Source organism: Petaurus breviceps, unplaced genomic scaffold (genome assembly GCF_028583685.1).
Source record: "Petaurus breviceps papuanus isolate PSGF00001 unplaced genomic scaffold, PetGlider_PUasm1.0 90625, whole genome shotgun sequence".
NCBI lineage: Eukaryota > Metazoa > Chordata > Mammalia > Diprotodontia > Petauridae > Petaurus > Petaurus breviceps.
In genome coordinates, this window is record NW_027187289.1 from 2,718,336 (window position 1) to 2,741,085 (window position 22,750).

At 36.2% G+C, this 22,750-nt stretch overlaps 2 protein-coding genes across 2 annotated transcripts in view; one reads left to right on the forward strand and one right to left on the reverse strand.

Moving 5' to 3' along the window:
• Positions 1 to 22,750, forward strand: part of UBAC2 (UBA domain containing 2) — a 259,982-nt gene that overhangs the window by 39,831 nt on the left and 197,401 nt on the right. The gene's annotated exons all lie outside the window — the stretch shown is intronic.
• Positions 966 to 16,231, reverse strand: GPR18 (G protein-coupled receptor 18). The gene is made up of 3 exons (XM_069064178.1): positions 11,074 to 16,231; positions 10,221 to 10,272; positions 966 to 2,983 (listed from the first exon to the last, which is right to left on the reverse strand). The coding sequence occupies exons 2-3, from the start codon at positions 10,229 to 10,231 to the stop codon at positions 1,966 to 1,968; spliced, it is 1,029 nt and encodes a 342-aa protein (XP_068920279.1). The 5' UTR covers positions 10,232 to 10,272; positions 11,074 to 16,231; the 3' UTR covers positions 966 to 1,965.

Here is a 22,750-nt window from a genome sequence, read left to right on the forward strand (position 1 = left end):
CAACTTAACAAAAGTAATTCCCTCATATAGTAGCAGTCTTTTCTAATGATAGAAAAAGTAATTATGACATTATGTAATATGAGTCAAAACATTAGAGACCTTGTTGCCACCATTCTTCCTATAAAAATGGACTCAAATAGTCATGGCTTTTATACTCCCTTCCTTCTCTGAGGTGTGTTTTCTCCATCATACTTAACTTTATAGAAATAGGGGCCAGAATAATAAAAGTAGCCCTTAATTAAATAGTCATTTACAATTTATGAAATGCTTTCTTCACAACAACTATGATTATCCCTATATTGATAGGGTGCAGTTATGTAGTTCAGGGGTTAGAGTGTCAGGCCTAGAGTCAGAAAGACTCCTCTTCCTGAGTTCAGATCTAGCCTCAGACATTTACTAGCTGTTTGACTCTGCAAGTCATTTAACCCTGTTTGCCTCAGTTTCCTCCTTTGTAAAATAAGCTGGAGAAGGAAATAGCAAACCACTCTAGTATCTTTGCCAAAAAAACTTGGAATGGGGTCACAAAGAGTCAGATAAAGCTGAAAAACAACATTATTGATGGGGAAAGAGAGACTCAAAGCAAAGAAGGGACTTGGTTCAAAGTCATATAGCTGTTAAATGGGATAGTGAGGATCTAAAAAGATAGCATCATAGGTCTAGAACTGAAAGAGGCCTTAGGGGTCATTTATTCCTAGTCCTATTTTACAGATGAGGAATTGAGGCACAGAGAAAATAAATTACTTAACCCAGATCTCCTGCATCTCAGTCCAGTACTCTTTCCATTACGTTAGAGATAAGGTACAACTGCTACCGTGTTTCCCCAATAATAAGACACTGTCTTATTATTTTTTTTGGACAGAAAAACACCAGAGGGCTTATTTTCAGGGGAGGACTTATTTTAATGAATATTGACAGCAATTTTAATAAAGAGGTAAATGTGAACAAAAAAATGTACCTTTATTCAATAATGAATTCAATAAAGAACAGGATGACGCGCTCACTGCTGCAGCTCTGATTGGATGCAGCTCGGAGCGTGGCGTGCGTTTCACTGGGGGGGACGGTGCATACAGAGGGTACCGTAATGCAGCGCAGGGGATCACCTTAACTACAGTAGCAATCTCAATAGGGCTTATTTTCGGGGGAGGGCTTATTTTAGAAGAATCTTACACAGTAAGGGGAGGGCTTATTTTCGGGATAGGTCTTATTATCGGGGAAACACGGTAGTATCAGAATCTTTTCCAGTGAATATTTGGATTGTAAGTTTTTCTAGATATTGCATTGAATGAAATCTTCACTTCCAGATTTCCTAGTGGAAAAATTCTGTATATGGCAGTTTAGCTAGATGAATAACTATTAGTTGATCAGCTCAGTCAAACACTTTCATCCTTCAACCATCAAACTTGGTGTAATAATGAAATAATTGTACTTGGCCCCAGAGCATGGAACTAGAAGCCATGAACCAAATTTGTAAAGAGTTAAATTTGGTCTTGATACAAGAAAAAATTTCCTGTTGAATTATCGAGAAGTAGAATGGGCTGCTGTGGGAAGTAGTTGGTTTTCCCTAATTGCAGATCTTCAGAAAAAGACTAGGGGACTGACCATTTGTGAAAAATGTTTTATAGGGGGTTCATCTGCAAGCATAGGCTGGACTGGATGTCATCTTCCAAATCTGAGATTCCATTGGATTACTAACTACGTGAATATGAACATTAAATTAAAATCTTGTGTCTCTTCAGCACAAATTAATATGAAGGTTTTAGGTATGAAAGAACGAATATGATAGTTACTAAAATAGCTAAGGATATTTTTTTCTTTATCCTACAATGAGTTCAATAAAACATTCCTAAGATATGTTATAAGTGGAGGAGTTATTACAGTGTCATTTTATAGTATACTTAATGTATGTGTTGACTATGTTACTAGTAAAAAGAAATTCTTTAATACTTGATTTTTAAAAATGACCAATCATATCATTTCACTATTTATATTGCTTAGTGACCGTAAGCTACCTGATCGAAAACTCTTCCTGCGCACGCTTCGAAGATAATTTCGATATAGCATAACACTGATGACTCGAGCTTGAAATTGTTTTGAGACAATGTAATAGAGTATGACATCCAGACATGTGCTGAGATTCATGAGGAAAGTGGTAAAGGTGCTCCATGGATTATAGCTGTTCTCCTCACGTTGTAGCATTAGAAAAGCAAAACAAATATGGAAGGGAACGAAGCAGACAAGCACTTGTACGATGAGAGTGATAATTATTCGTATCGACTTTTCCTTGACCTTTGGTTTGAGTTTAGAAGTCCGACCACGAAGGAGACTATTAATAATGAATGAATAGCATCCAATCATGATGAAAAGAGGAATCAAGAAAAACAGTATCAGACGAGCAAAGTTCAGCATGTTAATTGCTTTTAAGTGGATTATGTCAAAAATTTTCAGGCAGCTGGCAGAGTTTGTGCCTTTATCTGGATCTTCATTTAAAAATAACAGAGGGATGGTGGTTGCAAGAGTCATTATCCAAATTCCAGCACAAGCTAGCATTGCTTTGCTTGTATTCTTAAGTTCTTTGGTATGTTTAGGCTGCAAAATAGCCATGTATCTGTCAGCACTAATAAAGGCAAGAAGCCAGAGTGCAATACTTGGATAAAACATTGTGAGAGCTCCAAGAACATGACAGAAAGTCTCCCCAAAGATCCATTTACCTTTTCCATAGTAAACCATACGGAAGGGTAAGCACAACACAAAGACTATGTCCAGTAAGGCTACGTTCATCATATAGATAGTGACGGTTGTTCTCTTCTTGGTGCTGCAGCTGAAGACCCATAGAGCGGTCACATTGACAAATAATCCAATTACAAAGATGCAGCTATAGAATACCAGTGCTGCAATCTTGTATTCTTCTGGTTGTAAGTCAGTAGAAACAGAATGATTTTGATTGTTTTGGGTAGCCATCTTTACTTCTTGTTGAACATGATACCTAGAAATGGAAAAAAAAATGTTAAATATAGCCGTATAGAATTATGAACCTGATATAAATCAGTCAGTGAGCTTGGGAGAATTATTTTTTTTAATTTTAGAACATCGTAAGGATATTTTCTTAAGAGATTATTGTAGATCTAGCATAACTGATTGGAACTTATTTCAGTGTTGTAAAGCATAGGCAAAGCTTTTTCACTTTTAAAAAAAAAACTTAGAAATATTTGTTGACATATTCTCTTTTCACATCACCATCATTTCTCAGTATGTGTCCCTTATAAGTGCAGAAAAAGTTCAGCAAAACTAGCACATCAGCTGAGTTCTTCATTATGTACTAAACACCCTTTCCTTTTCAAATAGAAGACAGATGTATTCTCATATCTCTTCTTTTTTTGAAAAATCTAATTTTATAAGTTTTGCATGGCTACACATGCATAACTTATATCAAATTGCTTGCCTTCCCAGTTGGGGTGGGGGAGTGGGAAGGAGAGAAAGAATTTGGAACTTAATTTTAAAAGCACATGTTGAAAAATTGTTTTCACATGTATTCAGGGAAAAATAAAATACTAGATTGGAATGAAACAAAAAAAAGAAAGAAAAATCTAATTTTATTTTTTTCAATGAACAAAAATCCACTTTCGTTTCCTCTCCTCACCCTTATCTCTGGCCCCCAAATAGAAAAAATAAATCAAAATTTTTGTAACAAATAGGCATAGTAAAACATATTAAGTTTTCACATTGAACATGTCTTAAAAATGTCTCATTTTCTATTCTGAGTCCTTCACCTCTCAAGAGAGTGTGTGTTCATCATGAGTTCTTTGGATCATAGTTAGATCATAGAGTTCTTAAGCCTTCCTTTAGAATTTTGTTATTGTCTAAATTGTTAACCTTTTTTGGTCAACTTAGCCAATCTGATAGGAGTGCAGTAGAATCTTAGAGTTGTTTAAATTTGCATTTCTCTGATTATAAGTGATTTAGAACATTTTTTTCATGTATCTATTAATGGCTTAGATTTATTCCTCTGAAAACTATATATTTTTATTTTTTGACCATGTGTTATATGGGGGATAGCTCTTATTTTTATACATTTGTATCAGTTCCCTACATATCTGGGAAATGAGACCTTTATCAGAAAAAAAAAACCTTGCTATAAAGTTCTAATTTTAGCTGTGATGGCTTTGTGCAAAAAACTTTTAATTTTAGTTAAGAAAAATTTTCCATTTTTTCTTCTGTGATCCTCTGTCCTTTGTTTGGTCATGAATTCTTTCCCTCTCCATAGCTCTTAAAAGATATTTCCTTCCTTGCTACGGTAATTTGTTTATGTTGTTACCTTTTATGTCTGAGCCAAGCTGAGACCTGAGAAAGACCTTAGCTTAAAAAGGCCAATGTCTCCCATTGCATCCCAGGCCTCTCTAGTCATTCTGATTTATATTTTGCTACTGAACCCAGATGACGATGGGTCTGGAGGAGAAAGTGAGGCTGTTGACTTTGCACAACCCCTACCTCTCTTAAATCCAATTCACTAGCAAGTCATGTCATCATATTCCTGATGCCAAGGTCCTCTTCAAGAACGAAGGATAAACAACAATAATCCAAGTAACCAATTTGGACCTTGCCTCAATGTATGATGTGAATGTTTCTCTATACCTAATTTCTGCTAGATTGCTTTCCAGTTTTCCCAATGGTTTTTGTTGAATTTGTTCTTTCCATATATATTGTTATCGTTTATTTTGCTTTTCTGGTTCTAGTTCATTTTGTTTCAGTGCATTTAAGTCGTCTCATATACTTTTTATATTCATTGTTGCTTACAGTAATATTCTAGGACTTTGATTAGCCCACAATTTGTTTTACCATTCCCCAAATGTTAGGACAATCACTCACTATGTTTCTGGATCTTTGCTACTAAAAAAAAGTGTTGCCAAAAATATTTTGGTGTGAATTGGACCCTTCTTTTTATTATTGACTTCCATGGGGCACCATATATTCTAGGCAGCGACTTGAGTCAAAGGGTATGAACATTTTAGTCACTGTGACTAATAATCCTAAATCGCTTTCCAGAATGATTGGATGATTTTACAGTCCCACCAACAGTTTATTAGTTGACTGTCTTCCCACAACCCCTCCAACATTTATTATTCCCCTCTTTTGTCATCTTAGCCAGTTTTCTAGGTCTAAGGCAAAATGGTTTGTTTGTCTTTTGCATCTCTTTAATTTGTCTTTCTCACATTATTAGTAATTCAGTGCATCATTTCATATGGTTCTTTATAGTTTGAAGTTCTTTTGAGAACTCTTCATATCCTTTGACCACATATCCATTGGGGAAAGACTTTTTGTCACATTTTTGTATATCTTGGATTCCTTCATGTACCCACAACACACACACACACACACACACACACACACAATCTTCCACTAAGGATTGCTAATTCAAGTTAATTGAACTAAGTTGGAAGGTCAGTTTAGATTAGTAAACAATAAATATGAGAACCTTTCACAGTGCAGTTTTATTACTTTAAAGTACGTTCAATAACTAAAATGAGGTCAACAGTTTTGGCAACAAAGGCTCTTCATACAGAAATGGGAATGATTTTAAAATTCTTCTATGTAAATGAACAGTGTTTGAGGATCTTTTGTTGAAGATCAAAGTATTTTTAATATTTCTCCTGAAACTTTATTTGCATTATTAATATACATTACTTATGGTAAAAAGAGGAATTTGTTAGACCAAGTTAAGCATAGCCTAGGCTCCGTCCAGCCAATCACAAATTGCAAAATAGTATCTAAATTAGCTAGTTTGGAACATGTCTAAATAATAATTCAGTATACAGCAAAGTACAGATGAAAACTAATTACAGAAATGCACAAATGAGCTACAGACAGCCCTTTCAAAAGTACTTTTAGCTGTGGTTACCCACAACAGTTTACAGTTCAATCTTATGAAAACATTCATTAGTCAAGACTTTCATTAGTATTATTTCCTTTAAATGCTTCATTTATTCAAGGTTATGGGAAAAAAATCTTGTGTGGGGTTCTCAAGGTCAAGAGACTTTGGATTATTGTAGCAATACTGGAAATGTTTTGGAATGGATAATTAAAGAATATCCTGCCTCGGTCTGACTCCAGATTAAATTTTAAGTGTCATGTAGAAGATCTGTAGCCAATTTTAACTGCTATGATGTTACATGACTGTAACAGGATTATAAATTTTTTGAGGACAACGCTATAGATCTGTTGTTTTCCTTTTACCTTCAAATCACACTGACATATCATACAGGTGCTCAATGGATACTTATTGAGTGAGATTGGAAAAGGTATTATCAAGGTTTATAGAGTCAAGAAGATGAATTCTGTGCCTGAACAGTAGGTTCTCATTCCAGGCTTTGGAGCATTGTTCTCTGTCTTTTTTTCAGTTAACCTCGTTAGATGGTATAGCCTGACACATTGACAATCTTGAAATGCTAATGACGATGAATGGTAGTGGTAATAATCATGGCTTCCATTTAGATGGCTCTTTATGGTTTACAAAAAGCTTTTATATACCATAATCTCATTTTTCATCCAAACAACCCTATGAGGTGAATAATGGAGACATAAACTTCGATTGATAGAGGTTAAGTGATGTGCTCATAGTTACCAAGTTTTAAGGGCTCAAGTGAGAACCAAACCCAGGTTTTCTCCTGACTCCAGATAAGGTAAAAATTCAGAATAAGAACTACTTTTGCTCAGTGTATCAGTTAATAACAAGAAAGACATCTTTCAGACCAAAAACTTTTTGGTTATTTGAATTTGCATTGATTTGGGAGTGATTATTATCTTTAAGGAAGTTGTAGTGCTTACTTTTCTGATTTTTTCATGGCCACCTTTGCTTTCATCACAAGTGGAAAGTACTTTTGAACTTTTGGCAAGAGAATTTTATAATGCCTCAATTCTGTTGATATTCTAGGATAGTACAGAATTAGAGTTAGAAATCTGTAGTCTGATAACAAAACATTTCAACATTACTTTTCTTGTTTTGCTGTTTTATTTATTTTGCCTTTTGTTTCTTTTTATAACATACCAAATCTTAGATAAAAAGTTCCTTTGACCCTGCCTTGGCTTGAGTAATTACATTCCAATTCAGTAAACTTTTATTAAGCTCTGTGTAAAGTCGCAGAACTGGGCAGTGGAGACAAATAAATTCTGTACACACCCTCAAGTCAAGAAGCTTGCAGTGTAATCATATGAAGACGTGATACAGGAAAAAAAATGAGATAAGTGTAAAGGAGAGACCCAAGCCAATTTCCATGAGAAGTTTCAGGAGTAAAGGATCTTTGATGGAGGAAAGTGAGGGAAGGTTTCATAGAGGAAATAGCACATGATTTGGACCTGGAAGGAAGGGAATGACCTTGACATCAGTAGATGGACCTGGGTGAAGAGGCCATTCTACATAGTACAATGAGGTATTAATAAAGGAAGAGGGTCGAATGAGACTAGAGAACTCCAGAGTTTTATAGAGTACATAAAAAGAAGTAATATTGAAGTAAGACTGAAGAGGTAGGTTTGGGCCTATTTATATATTGCTTTGAATGACAAAGAGTTTATGTTCACATTAGAGCCTATGAAATGATTAAGACCCAAAAGGAGAATCAGAAGAACTTCTGTGAGGGAAATCCGTATGAACTAAACCAACACCATGTTGACAAAGAAGCATAAAACAAATGGCTTGAGTCCTGCAGATTTGTTCATAGAAATGGAGGGGTTTATAGGCAACTCAAGATTAAGATCTTTGCCACTACATGCTACAGATGAGTTATATTTATGGATCTTAGACTTTTGATCAGTGTAGATTACCCAAAGACATTTTTATAAAATGTGCAGTGTGTGGAGTGGCTAGGTGACGCAGTGAGTAAAGCGCCGGAGCCAGGAGTCAGGAGGACCCAAGTTCGGTTCTGGCCTCAGACACTTCACACCCACACACACACACAAACTAGCCATGTAACTTTGGGCAAGTTACTTAACCCCAATTGCCCTCCAAAAAGCAAAAAAAAAAAAAAAAAAGCACAGTGTGTCACTATAGGTTGCAAAAATTTAGTACCTATTGAATACCTAGCAAGACCTGACTTGGTGGCTGGTTTTGTGGATCAGAATCTTGCAATCTTTTGTAACCTTAATAGATAATACATTGTATAAATATAGATCTCAAATATCCTTGAGAATTCAACAATAAGTTGAACTGGAACTAGAGCATTATCATAGGCAAAGCTGTTAACCTATAATTGCCTGAACATATCACTGATCCATGCAGTTTAAGAATGTTTTTAATACATGTTGCCATTCCAAATGCTCAATTTCCAAACTACATGGAATGAAAAGCTTTCAAAGTATAGAGACATAATAGAAAAAATCAAAACCATTTGAAAATAGAATGAGGGCTTTATAGGATGAGAGATCCTGTTTTCTTCCAGCGTTTGTTCTGAAAATGCTTTCTTTAAGAGTACAAAATATAAGCTTATACCCCAATGCTTTAACTAAAAAAAAAGCAGTTACTTTATGTACTCGTTCAACAGTGTACCTAACATCAAACATAAAAGAATGGTAGTAGGATAATGAATTGTCCCAGAGTCATTTCAACCTGGACTCAATTTTTTAAAAAAGAATGAACTTTGTTATTTGAGGGGAGAAGGCAAGGCAGTTGAGAGAACTAGTTGTGAGAGAACACATGGCTAGTAAGTGTGTCAGGTATCTGAGGCCGGATTTGAACTCCGGTCCTCCTGACTCCAGGACGAGTGATTTATTCACTGGGCTACCTAGCTGCCCCAAGAATGAACTTTAAAAAAATGTTTTTTAATTGAGCTTTTGGGTTTTATTGGTAGAGAAACTCCCTCTACCAATGCAGATTGGTACCTTCTCTGCAGTTTATAGTGTTTAGAGAGTTGCCTGGGATGGTAGGAGATTAAGTGATTTCATCAGGGTCACCTATCCAGTATGTTTTATGAATCCAGGCCCTGCTAATAGCAAGTTGACACTAACTCTCTGTCCACTATTCAGTGCTTCCTTCATCATCATCATCATTGTCACCCTCTTCATCAAGCTATAACCAATGCATTATATAAATAAGTACAAACTTATTAATAAATACAATCGGAAATAATTAATGGTGTGGGATGATAGTAGGAGGAGGGAGATAATATACGTGTTTGTGTGTGTGTACATTGAAATATTAAAGAGATGAGACAATATAACACATTTTAAGGTTTGTCCCTTAAGCTTTATAATAACCTTGTGAAAAAGTTATAATTAGGTATTATTATGCCCATGAGGAAACCGAGTTTCAGGAAAGTTTAAGTGACTTGCTTCTGATCACAAAGCTGCTACTGTTGCTGCTGCTAACTACTGTTTGATATTTCTATAGCATTTTAAAATTTTCAAAATGTTTTACATATGATAGCAATTGTTAGGGATGTATCTGAAACCAGGTCTTCTTAACTCCAGTTTCTCAATCCTATCTATCTTCTAGGCATGTTATGTCTCATAAAGTGATTCGCTAGAGGTAAAAAGAATGAGGTGCTTTTCAGGTATCTAAGTAGAGTCATGTAGGAGCCAGTAGGTATGAAAATCTTTGCTCTGAGGTCTTTTGTCCAGATTACCTTTGGAAAAGATTATCTGAAGAAGTGGGTAGGTCTAGGAACAGTTTACAGTCTGAATGATCTTTTAAGGTATGTACCTAATAAATGTTGAATAGATTAGCAAATTTCTCGTTGTATTATTAAGGACACTACCTAAAGCTTTGTAAGGTATTAGTCCTTCTCTTGAAGGATGAATTAGGGAAAAAAAGGGGAGGATAGAAATGGATTCTAAAGGCATTTGATATCTTTAAGTATAGAACATTATTACATTTACAAAACTAAGGTTCTTTTAAAGTACATGCTCTTAGAATTTACCTGACTTTGTTTATAGATTTTTTTTGTATGCATTATGAAAAACTGTAGTTTAAACCAGTAGGTAGAGAACAGTTACAAAAACCTTTTTTCTTTAAAATGAAAATAATCAAAGTAACACAGACTATGATTGCTATACATTTTAATGTTAATTTTAAAAGTTATATTAATTTGTATGTGTTAAATGAGTATATATTATCTGCTATATATTATAAAATCCTTATGTATTAGCAATTTTTAAATAGCATACTTTAAAACATATATATGTCTTTGAAAATTTTAATTTTTTATTAAAAATTATATAAGTTAAATATTTCTTACCTTGTGTGCATTAAAGTTATTTGTAGGTAATCCTTTTTCAGTGTGCCCAAATCTGTAAAAGATAAGAAGTCCCTCTGTTGCTTTTTTTTTTACTTGCTCTAAAATAAGGCAATCTGGGTCAAGAAGTAGAGTTTCATTTTTCTAGTTTTAGACGTTTTGCTTAACAGTTTATCTTACATGCTAAGTCTAAGGTCAGGTACTTTTAAGATTGTTTTTTACTACTTTCCCTCTCGAGCAAATACTTTTTGAAATAAAGGTCGGGTTTTTTTTTTTTTGCTTATGACATCATCCTGGATGTATTTTTTCCCCTTCACAAATGAGATTCTATTATATAGTATATATGTAACAGTAGCCCACAAAAGAAATGTGAGTAGTATTTTAAGAAAGACCTTCTGAGTAAGAAAAATGAATGTTTCCATTGAAAACTGAGTGTTGCCTTTGCTAACAGAAAACAGTATACCATTTAGCATGCATCTTAGTGCCTTCAGGAAAATTAAATACATTTAGAGATCTGAAAAGTGAAAGTAAATCTTATAAATCGTATTTTCATCTAACAATCTTCTAACAATGAATACCGTGTTTCCTCATCCTCTTTAATGCTGCTAGTGCCTTTCCTCTGTTGACTATCCCAGTTTAGCTTGTATGTACGCCTGGTATAAAGTTGTTTGCCTGTCATCTCCCCCATTACGTTGTGAGCTTCATTAGAGAAGAACCTGCCTTTTGCCTTTTCTTTGTATTCCCCAGTGCTTAGCACAGAGTCTGGCACATAGGAGATTCTTAATAAATGTTTATTGACTGACCAACTACTAACATTTGTTTTCTTTCTTAGCTCTGTTTTCTATAGAGCACTCACCGTTTTTTACTTTTCTTCTCTAGTAGTCATCATTTCTTCTTCCTTTATAGGAGAAAATAACTTGACTTCCCCAAAGGCTGCTTTAAAAAAAAAGAAAAAGCATTTGGGATCCTTTACTGTATTAATTTACATACTCTGAGTATGCTAATGAAAAAAAAATGAGTTGAAACTGACAATAAGGGAAGTAATGGCCCCAAATGAGGCACCTAGAAGCCCTACCGCTTCCTCCTCCTCTCCTCCTTTCCTCCTTCCCCTCCCCTTCCTTTTTTGCAGAGGAGGTTGGTAACTAGCAAAGGGGATTATTTTCTTATTGTATATAACCCTTAAGTCTTTGATTTGTTTTCTTTTAAAATAAATTCATTTTCATATTTCTTGCAAACATTTAACAACATTTTATTCTCTTAAGTAAAGGAGTTTGACAATTTGATTCTTTGAGAAAGGTTAAGGCTGTATCTGCACACAAACTTGATTAGAAACAAAAAGGTTAAATTAAGTAAAATTGTCAGTTATTAAAAAAAACTGCTACAGTCAGTTACAGGTTGTTTTAATTAAATAGGCTGTTTTAAAAATTAACCAGTTATTTGAATTAAACTGAGTTTTTATCTTTAAAAAAACTCCTTTTAATCTAGGACAAAACTTTAAGGCTGACACTCCTGCTACGCATGCAGTTAACATCTATTTTTATCATCACTTGACTGTGCCCTCAAACACCAAATCCACATCCTTTCAGAAAATCTAACACTATCCATTGACATTGATAAAATCATATGACTAAATAGTGTTACCTTTTATGAATTATGTGAAGAGAAGTCAGTGATATAGTAAAAATGACAATATTAGGATTTGACACAGGAAGTCCAAGATTTGAATCCCACTTTTGCATTTTATTCAACCATTTGCCATTAAGTAAATCACTGAAATTCTCTGGGCTTCAGTTTCTTCATCCTGCAGATAAGGGTAGGGAACAAGATGATTTCTATAAGGTCCTTTTAGTTATAAATGGTAAGTATAACATTTAATGATGGCATTTAAAATATAAGAAAATATTGGGGCAGCTAGGTGGCGCAGTGAATAGAGCACCAGCCTTGGAATCAGGAGGACCTGAGTTTAAATCTGGTCTCAGACACTTAACATTTGCCAGCCATGTAACCTTGGGCAAGTCACTTAACCCCCATTGCCCTGCCTTCCCTCCCAAAAAAGCAAAAAAAGAAAATAGGTAATTTCCTTAAATCATTGTTGATAATTAATTCTCCATATTAAATTTTATGGTTTCTAATCTCTTGCTTAATGCTTGTGCTTAAAGTGCTTTCCTTTTAGGGAGGAACTTGGTTATTTCTCTTATGGATCCTCCAAACAGTGCTCTGTTGGGTTTTTTTTTTTTTTGGTACTATCTTGACTTGTTAAATGATAAGGTTAGAAAGAACATTTTATTTGTTGAAAAAAGAGAGGCCTATTTGCTCACATAGGATGAATTTATTCTTTTGTGTAAAAGCTCAGTATTTCAGCCCACCTGTTTGTAACTATTTTTTAGATCTAAAATCCTTACCCTTATTGAACTTTGACTCTAGACACTTAAGAGGGAATACACTGTGAAGTCATTCTTAAAGTTCAGCATTAGTTACTTGAAGTCATAGTGGCAGAACTTTTTTTAATGAATTAATTTATTTTTAATTTTCAACATTCACTTGCATAAACTTTTGAGTTTTAAATTTTCTCTACCTTCCTCCCTTTCCCCCTCCCCAAGACAGTATGCACTCTGATATAGGCTCTACATACACATTCTTATTAAGCATATTTTCATATTAGTCATGTTGTAAAGAAGAATTAGAATGAATGGAAGGAACCACAAGAAAGAAAAAACAAGACACACACACACACACAAAAAGAAAGCAAATAGTATGCTTTCATCTTCATTCACACTCCATAATTCTTCTCTGGATGTGCATGGCATTTTTTCTCGTGAGTTGTTTGGAGTTTTTGGAGTTGTTTTAGATCCTTGCATTGTCTTATCAAAGTCAGTCATTGCACAGTGTGACTGTCACAGTGTACAGTGTTCTCTTTGGTTCTGCTCACTTCATTCAGCATCAGTTCATATAAGTCTTTCCAGGTTTTTCTGAAGTCTGCCTGCTCATCATTTCTTATAGCACAGTAGTATTCCATTACATTCGTATACCACACTTGTTCAGCCATTCTTCAATTGGTGGATATCCTCTCAGTTTCCAATTCTTTGCCACCACAAAAAGAGCTGCTATATTTTTGTACTTGTGGGTCCTTTTCCCATTTTTATGATTGCTTTGGGATACAGCCCTAGAAGTGATATTGCTGGGTCAAAGGGTATGGACATTTTTATAGTCCCACAATGGCAGAACTTTAAAAAAAATTTAATTACTTAGGTTGTGTACAATAAAATAAAACTATATTGGATGTTGGTGTTAATATGGGCAAAATAGTGGTAAAAATGTACACTATACCTATGTTTAATATAGAAAGTCTTCCTTGCAGGAGTTAACTACTCATTTAGGTAGAATTTTTAATACCTCTCTTCACCTATGCTTTTCAAACTCAAACTCAAAGAAGAGTTAAGTATACTTCCTATATCTGGGACTCTTCAATGATAGAGTATTAATACCAAAGATGCAGCCTGGTCATTTTCAGAAAGACTTTTCGGTACATTCTAATTCCAAAGTCAGCAAAGTAACCACCTAGACAAAATCATAGCACTATGGATACCTGAGGGAGGTAAAACCAGACACATGGCTTTTCTGGCTGCCTCCTTCAGGTTGAGATTTCAAAAGAGACACAAAGACATGCCTACATTAGGGAAGATTCTTAGGAATTCCTATAATGCCCATTCTCAAATCCTGAGAGATCACTTAGGCCTAGGTGACTCTGAAAACAAAAACTACTACGAGACCACATGATACCAGTCTGACTACAACTACCTAGGTTCAGGTCTGCTTTTCTTCCTACAAACTTTCCCACTTCTCAATAGCCCTACCTAACCATGATAACCCTTTATAGGCCAGCTTCCCACTTTGTCATTCCCTGAAACTGCTCCCTCCAAAGGTACTAATGTTCTCTTAGTTGCCAAATCCAGTGATTTTTTTTTTCTCAATTATCATTCTTCTTGACGTCTCTGCAGCCTGACACTGTTGATCACTCTCTCTTCCTTGATACTTTCTTCTGTCTGGGTTTTCGGGGCGTCACTCTCTCCTGATTTTCCTCCTACCTGTCTGACTGCTCTTCTGTGTTCTTTGCTGGATCCTCCTCCAGATCATATCCTCTAACTGTAGCTGTCCCTTAGGATCCTGTCCTAGGCCCTCTTCTCTTCTCCCTCTGTACTGCTTCACTTGGTGATCTCGTTGGCTCACGTGGATTTAATTATCATCTCTATGCTAATGCTTCTCTCTTTTAAACATTTTTTAAAAGGAAATTGTTTTATTCTACTTTAGATTCATTTTATAGCATACAGAAAATTTTCCTAAGGATAGGCTTCAGGATGCATCATTTTCATTATTTATTTTCTCAGTTTAAACCATTTCATCTCTCATTTTTTTTTTAAATGAAGAGGTAGCTGACCTGGAACCCCTTTTTATTTATTTAAAAAAATACTTAGTAGTATTTTATTTTCTCAATTACATGTAAAGATTGTTTTCAATATTCACTTTCATAATTTGAGTTTCAAATTTTTTTCTCCCTCCCTCCTTTCCTACCCCCCTCCCAAGATGGCAAGCAGTCTCATATAGGTTATATACATGTACAATCATATCAATCATATTTCCATATTTGTCATGTTGTGAAAGAGGAATCAACACAAAAGAGAAAAACCACGAGAAAGAAAAAAAGAAGTGAAAATGGTGTGCTTTGGTCTACGTTCAGACTCCATAGTCCTTTTTCTGGATGTGGATAGCATTTTTCATCGTGAGTCTTTTGGGATTGCCTTGGATCGGGTTTTTCTGAAATCCTTTTCCTTGTCATTTCCTATAGCACAGTAGTATTCCACTCCATTCATATACCACACCTTGTTCAGCCGTTCCCCACTTGGTGGGCATCCCCTCAATTTCCAGTTCTTGGCCATCACAAAAAGAGTTTTATGCTAATGATTCTCATAGCTGCCATTCCTGCCCTAGCTCCGTTGCTGACCTCGTCTTGCTTCTCTAACTGCTTTGCAGACATCTCAAACTGGACGTCTAGTAGACATCCTAGACTTGGGATGCCCGCCCAGCACGGCTTGTTAGCTTTTCCCTGATCCTATCCCTCCCGCCCCCACTACCACCACCATATTCCCTGTTACAGCACTTGAGAGGTCTGCAGCATCTTCACAGTCCTTCACTACCTCTCACTTCCCATATCCAGTCTCTTACTAAAGACTATCGATTTCACCTTTGCAACATCTCTCCCCTGATGCTGCCACTACCCTGGTGCAGGCCTCTATCACCTCACTTCTGGAGTGTTACAGTGTCTTGCTGGTGATTTTTCCTGCCTCAAGTCTCTCTCCACTCCAATCCATTCAGCCACTAAATTTATTTTCCTAAAACATATGTCCAACCATGTCATCCCCCTGCTTAGTAGACTCCAAAGGCTCCCTATTGCCTGCAGGATCAAATACAAATTGCTCTGTTTGGCATTCCCAGCCCTTCCTGACCAAGCTCCATTCCACTTTTCCATTCTTACAACATATACTTGTTCCATTCCCTGACATATATTCTTCAATACTGTGATACTGGTCTCCTGGCTGTTCCACAAATGGGGCACTCCATCTTTTGGCTGAAGGCATTTTCTCTGGCTGAAATGCTCTCCATCTTCTGCTTTGATTACCGACCTCCCTGAATTTTCCTAAGTCTTTCTTTAAGTCCCAAGTAAGATACCACTTTCTACAGGAAGCCTTCCCTAACCCCTCCTAATTCCATTGCCTTCTTTCTATTTCTATTTCCTATCTGTCCTATCTGTAGTATAGTTTGCTTTGTATATATTTGTTTGCATGTTGTCTTGCCCATCAGATTATGAATTCCTTGTGGACAGTCAATATCTTTGCCTCTTTTTGTGTCCCTAGCACTTAGCACAGTCCCTGGTAAATTAGCAGGCCCTTTTAATATATCTTTATTGATTGATTGATGGCAGTGAAAATCTGCTAAGCTACTAATTGTCTGATTCTTTTCCTTACTAGAGAACTAATACATTGCTTCTCTAAACCTCACCACAATAATAAGCCCATTACATATTAACTAACAAGCCCATTTTTATGAAGAATAACTTATTTTCCAAAACAAAAAAAAAGTTAGTGAGAAGACTGGCATTGTCTGGCATTTGCATAATTTTGCAGATCTTTTTAATATCTAGCTTAATAGAAGGCAGCTGGATTCCCATTTCTGCTTATGTAATAAATCTGTTGCTTTGTGTTTTGGTTGGAGTATATGAAGAAAATCTGGCCTCATGCAGACATGTTATTAGAAAAAGGGAGGAATATTTTTATAGGCAAATAATATCTTAGTATTATTATGAAATTGATCTCACAGACCCCCTGAAATTTTCTCAGTAACTCCCAAGGATCCTCAAACCACACTTTGAGACCTACTGCCTTATACCTGGCTTATGATAACAAATAATTTTTGAAGTGAATTAAATTGTAGAAACCTGACAGATCTCCATCTGTGGGCCCTGCCTCCTCTACTTCTGAGTGTTCCACTTAGGTTGATTACTTTGGACTTCATTCTCCTCTTCCTTTCTCCCTCAGTGGCATCTCTGTATATGAAAGATCCAAAATTGTGTTTCTAAATGGATGCTTTAAAAATTCACCACTTTCACAAAATTGTCAGAAATCGACCTGCTTTGGGTAATCCACAAAAACCTAGCTTCTTTGAAATGAATGCCTATCCCATTTTCTCATTAAATCCATAAAACTTATTGTCAAACATATATGGACCTTAGCATGTGCTCCATTTAAAATTTATAGACATAAGGATCTTTATTTTAAGAGAATAAATACAATAGCACACAGATAAAACACAAGTGACATTTTAGTTGTATTCACTTTCAGAACTTCTTTTTGAAGGCCCAACTCAGATTTTAATTCTTCCATGAAACTTTCCCTAACCCTGAAATTTCTCATCGCAGTTTCCTTAGTCCTTGCCTTTGCACACATAACACTTTCTCTTTCATATAAGTTATTCATGTACCTGGTGCTTTCATCCTTGAGAACCAGAGCTATGTTTTTGCTCTCATCATTGAGTATAGTGGAAAAAAGCTTTATACTTGATATTACAACATGTGGTTTGATCCTAGCTCCTGTTCTTACTGCTTCTTATGTGACCATAGGCCAGCAGTCTCTCTGAGTCTTTTTTTTTTTTCATATGTGGAACCAAAAGTGCTATATAAATGTGAATTGCTATATTCAGTAAGAATCATTTTTAAAGTGTTTACAGAATGGAGTATTACTGTGGCTACTTGTCAGGTGCATTCAGTAGGAATCTTCACTAATGTAATAGTGGCAGAATCAGGGTTCAGAGAATAATTTATAGATTGGAACCACCATATACAATGCCCCTTTTTGTACTTGAATATTTGATAGAATATGAGTTGTGTATTGGTCCTCCAAATCATTGGTCTTGTAGTTATAGCTACTAGTTTGAATAAATACATAGCTATTCATGTAATTTTAATTGAATTTTATTTATTTTATCAATGAAGGGGCAAAGAAAAAAATATAGTATCAGCCAAATAGAATAGGATATTTTCTTCAATAATGTTCTTAGAGTAAATCCGAAATATTACATTTTTTAGGAAAAGATTTTTTTTTAAAAGGTAGCCCTTTCTCTATGACTGTGATCCTCTCCCATTAAGAAAAAATAGTACTGTGATAAAAATCTCTTTAATGCTTTCTAGAGAATAAGTGCTATTCTACCTTATTAAAGTGTGGACTACTTAAATGTGAATGCTATATATATATAGTATAGTGTTCTACTACCGTGTTTCCCCGATAATAAGACCTATCCCGAAAATAAGCCCTCCCCTTACTGTGTAAGATTCCTCTAAAATAAGCCCTCCCCCGAAAATAAGCCCTATTGAGATTGCTACTGTAGTGAAGGTGATCCCCTGCGCTACACGCTACATTACGGTACCCTCTGTATGCACCGTCCCCCTCCCCCCGGGTGAAATGCACGCCGCGCTCCGAGCTGCATCCAGTCAGAGCTGCAGCAGTGAGCGCGTCATCCTGTTCTTCCCCAGTGATTTGCTTGCTGGCACCATTGAGAGCAGTGCCGCGGAGGAGAGCTGAGGCAGGACAACATAAGCCCTCCCCTGAAAATAAGCCCTCTGGTGTTTTTTCTTTCCAAAAAAAAATAATAAGACAGTGTCTTATTACCAGGGAAACACGGTACTTAGCTAACCAACCTGGAGCAAATCACTCTTGGGCCTCAGTTTCCTCATTTGTAACACACACACACACATTTTACTTTATCAGGCTTTGGAGACAAGAAAGGAGAGACAGTACCACATAATACCCTTTCTATTCAAGTGGAAAAGGGGAAATATGGGACAGTGTGTTGAGTAGTGCTATAATATGTATACTAGTGGCCAAAGTTTGGTTATGGATATTCACAGTGTAGGCATGATTTGGAATGTATAGGCTTTTCTGTGGTTTAGATTACAAGTATTTTGCTTTATTTCAGTAGTTTTGTAGACTTTAAATGATTCATTGATATTCTGGTCAAGAGTTTTTTTCCTAAGTTTCTTTGCAATAGGAGTCTGGAATATATTTAGTAATTTGTAGGATTCATCCATTTAATTTTTTTTTCCTGAGACTGTTTTGCCTTGGTGAATTGATAGGTGAGATTTTTGTAGCTTTGGTTTTTTATCATCATAATGGAATACTATTCAGATGTAATTTACATCCTGGGTCCTCTTCAATACTTATACAGTGGGACTTGAGGTAATCTCTTACTCTAAACTTCACTTCATCGATAAAATGGGAATAATTTATTTGATTGAACACAAGAAAGCAGACCATGTGATCTTTTGATCCCTTTCAGCTTTGAGGTTCTTGCTCTTCTTGGGACCTTAGCCATCACAACATAAGCTTGTTGAGGGCAGGCACCATTTCACTCTTGTATTCCCATTGCTTGTCACATAGCAGGTGCTTAGGTGCTAATTTATTAATTGATGGATCTTTTAACGAAGACCCAGTTCATTCCCTTTCTTCTAAAAAGCCTTCCCTTTTTTCTTTGGCCTTTCATAGTACTTTGAACTCTTCTTATTCTCTGTTTATATTCTCTTTGGCTTGGTACTTATTGACCCAACTGTACTGTAATGATAGGATATGTGAGTTCCATGTCAGGGGCAGGGCTGTGTCTTAATTATATTTTATTTTCCTCAGTACTTAAAATGATGCTCTGAACATACTTGAATCAATGCAAGGATTTGTCCTTTTACTGATGAAGGTACTCTTACAGTAGAAGTATAGGTTACAACACCTTTATCATTTTTCGTCCTGGACAGTTATACCAGTGAAGGATGGTACACAAGTTATACAAGTTATGTGAAGAAAGCAAGATAAGTTTTGTTTTCAAAGAAGTTGCTGCATAGTATTTATTATATAAATAAGCCCATTTAATTAACTATACATTGCTTTGGACTTTTCATGTATCTTATTAAGCTTTATAACACATGGATTTAAATTTCATGTCCTCAGAAAGATAAATTTTAATGCTATACTGCCACCTACAGGTAGTCATGTGCATCTTGACCTATTCTCCCATTCAATAAACTTCTGTCAGAGTTGAGAGGATGTGTTAGAAGGGCTATGCTATTTTTTCCCTAATAAAAGGAACTTAAATTAAATTTTTAAATAAAAAGTAATCAGTTGGGTTCACTATAAATGAGGTAGTTTGGCAAATTTAAAAAACTTCTCATAGCATAAACAAAACATTAAATCAGATTTGAGCATGATTAGTAAACGCTGAAAGATTTCACTGCATGTTGATATTCTAAAACAAATGAATTTGTCAGCCTTTTAAGAATTACTTTTTTCAAGTTTGTAATTCATCTGACTCTTTAAACAGAGCTACTATTTGCTAGGAATACAGAATATAGAAAAGAGGATCATTTATATGACCCCTATATAGGAAACATACAAGAATAAAAACATCAAACCTAATAAGTAACAGTAAGATATAAAGAGGTTGTGCATTTTTTGAAGCTGAGATTTTTTTCACACTTTATCCATCTGAAAATCAGTCTGAAATTGTTTTTTGAAATTAAATTTTATGTTTAGTTTACATCATTCATTTCCACAAGATTTTAAGTTACAAACTTTCTCCCCATCTTTCCTCTACCCACCACCCCAAAACAGTGATCCCACTGTATACACTATCCCCCAATCTGCTGTCTCCTATATCCAACCCCATTTCCCCTCTGACTTTCCAATAGGGCAAGATGGATCTCTATACCCCAGTGCCTGTATATCTTATTTCTCAGTTGCATGTAAAAAGTAAATAATAATAATATATTTTTTTAAACATTTGATTTCAAAACTTTGAGTTCCAGATTCTTTCCCTTCCTCCCCTGTTACCCACCCTTGCTGGGAAGATAAGCAATTCAGTATAGGTTATACATGTGTAGCTATGCAAAACATTTCCATAGTGGATATATTGTGAAAGACTGACTATATTTCTCTCCATCCTATCCCGCCCCCCATTTGTTCTGTTCTCTACTTTGACCCTGTCCCTTTTCAAAAGTGTATGCTTCCAAATTCTCTGCCCCCAAACCTGCCCTCCCTTCCATCATCCCCCTTATCATTCTCTTTCCCCCGACTCTCTCGTAGGGCAAGATACCCTATTTAGTGTGCATGTCATTCCCTCCCTAAGCCAAATTCAATGAGAGTAAGGTTGACTCATTCCCTTTTGCCTTCCTGTTCTTCCCCTCCATTGTAACAGTTTTCCCTTGCCTCTTTTATATGAGATAATTTACCCCATTCTGTCTCTCCCCATTTCCTCTTATTATATTCCTCTCTAACCTCTCAATTTCACCTTTTAATTATCATCCCTTCCTATTAAATTGGTCCTGTGCCCTTCGTCTACGTATACCTGTACACATATATACATACACTCACATATGTATTCATATGCCCATATACTCTCCTATATAGGCATATATGTGATATACATATATCATATATATATATACATATATACACACATTTATATTCCCTTCAACTATTCTCATATTGAGAAAAGTTTCATAAGTTACAGTTATTGTTTTTCCATTTAGGAATGAAATAGTTCAACTTTGATAAATTCCTTATGACTTCTTTTCCCTGTTTACCTTCTCAAGCTTCTCTTGCTTCTTGTATCTGAATGTCACATTTTCTATTCAGCTCTGGTTTTTTCATCAAGAATGCTCAAAAGTTCTCTTTTTCATTGAATGACCATATTTTCCCCTGAAACATGATACTCAGTTTTGCTGGGTAGTTGATTCTTGGTTTTAATCCCAGCTCCTTTGAACTCTGGAATATCATAGTCGGATTGCTGTGCTTGCTTTGCTCCCTTTGCTTGCTTATGTTGCCACTCAGTTACTTGACTTTTGAGCTTTTTGCCGCAGTAGAACTCTGCTTTCAGATAGGAGAGCTTTGTCCCAAATTGCCGGGGTTTTCTCAGCTGTCAAAGGTATTAGTTGGGTGCCCTCTCAGGAGCCTCCACTGGGTCTGGCACATTGGTCATGCACCCCAGGACCTCCACCTAGGACACAATCCAGATCCAAGCAGGTTAAAGCAAGAGTGATTACCCCTCAGACTGGTTGCTTGGGTCCCCCTACACTCTGCAGGCCAGGAGCTCTGAAGCAGCCAGGCAGCAGCAGCTGCTGTGCCTCAGCCACTTCTCCCTCCAGGGGCAGAGGCTGGACCGCACTCCTGGACTCCCTGTTCCCACAAAGTCCTCACTGAACTCTCACTTTGTCATTGGCATTTATGGATTGATAATTCTGGAGACAACCACAGCTGCTCGTTATCCCTCTCCTGAAGTCTCTGCAGCGGCTGGTCGGGCCAGCTGGGGCTAAAACTGTGGACTCCCATGGGGCTGAGCTCGGCTCCCAGCACGCTGTGATGGCCCCTTCCTGCCAGCCTGCTGGGCTGTCTTCAGCGGGAGGTTGTTTCTCTCTGTCACTTTGTGGGTTCTGTAGCCCTAAAGTTTGTTCAGAGTCATTTTTATAGGTATTTGAGGTGGCTATGGAGGGGGCATATGGAGTTTTCCTGCTTCTATGCTGCCATCTTGGCTCCACCCACCAGTGTAAAATTGTTATAAAAGTTTGGTGGAAACTGCTTTATTTTGGGGAAAACAGTACATAGGTGTATACTTTCAAATGCTGATATGTAACTGTGGACAATTAATTAAGTATCCATATTTAGATTATGAGGGAAGGGAAAGCAAAAAATTAGAATTTACATAGGACCTAGTATGTGCCAGGCACTGTGCTGAGTGATTTACAGATATTGTCTCATTTGGTCCTCACAGTGATCCAGGGTCACACAGCTTCTAAATGTCTGAGGCTAGATTCGAATTCAAGTATCTGACTCTCAGCCTGGTACTCTAGCCACTGCAGCACCATAAGAAATCATTGTATTTGCCAAGTGTACCATAATTCTAAAACATTTTCATATGCTATGTGTGGACAAAGATTACCCCAAAAG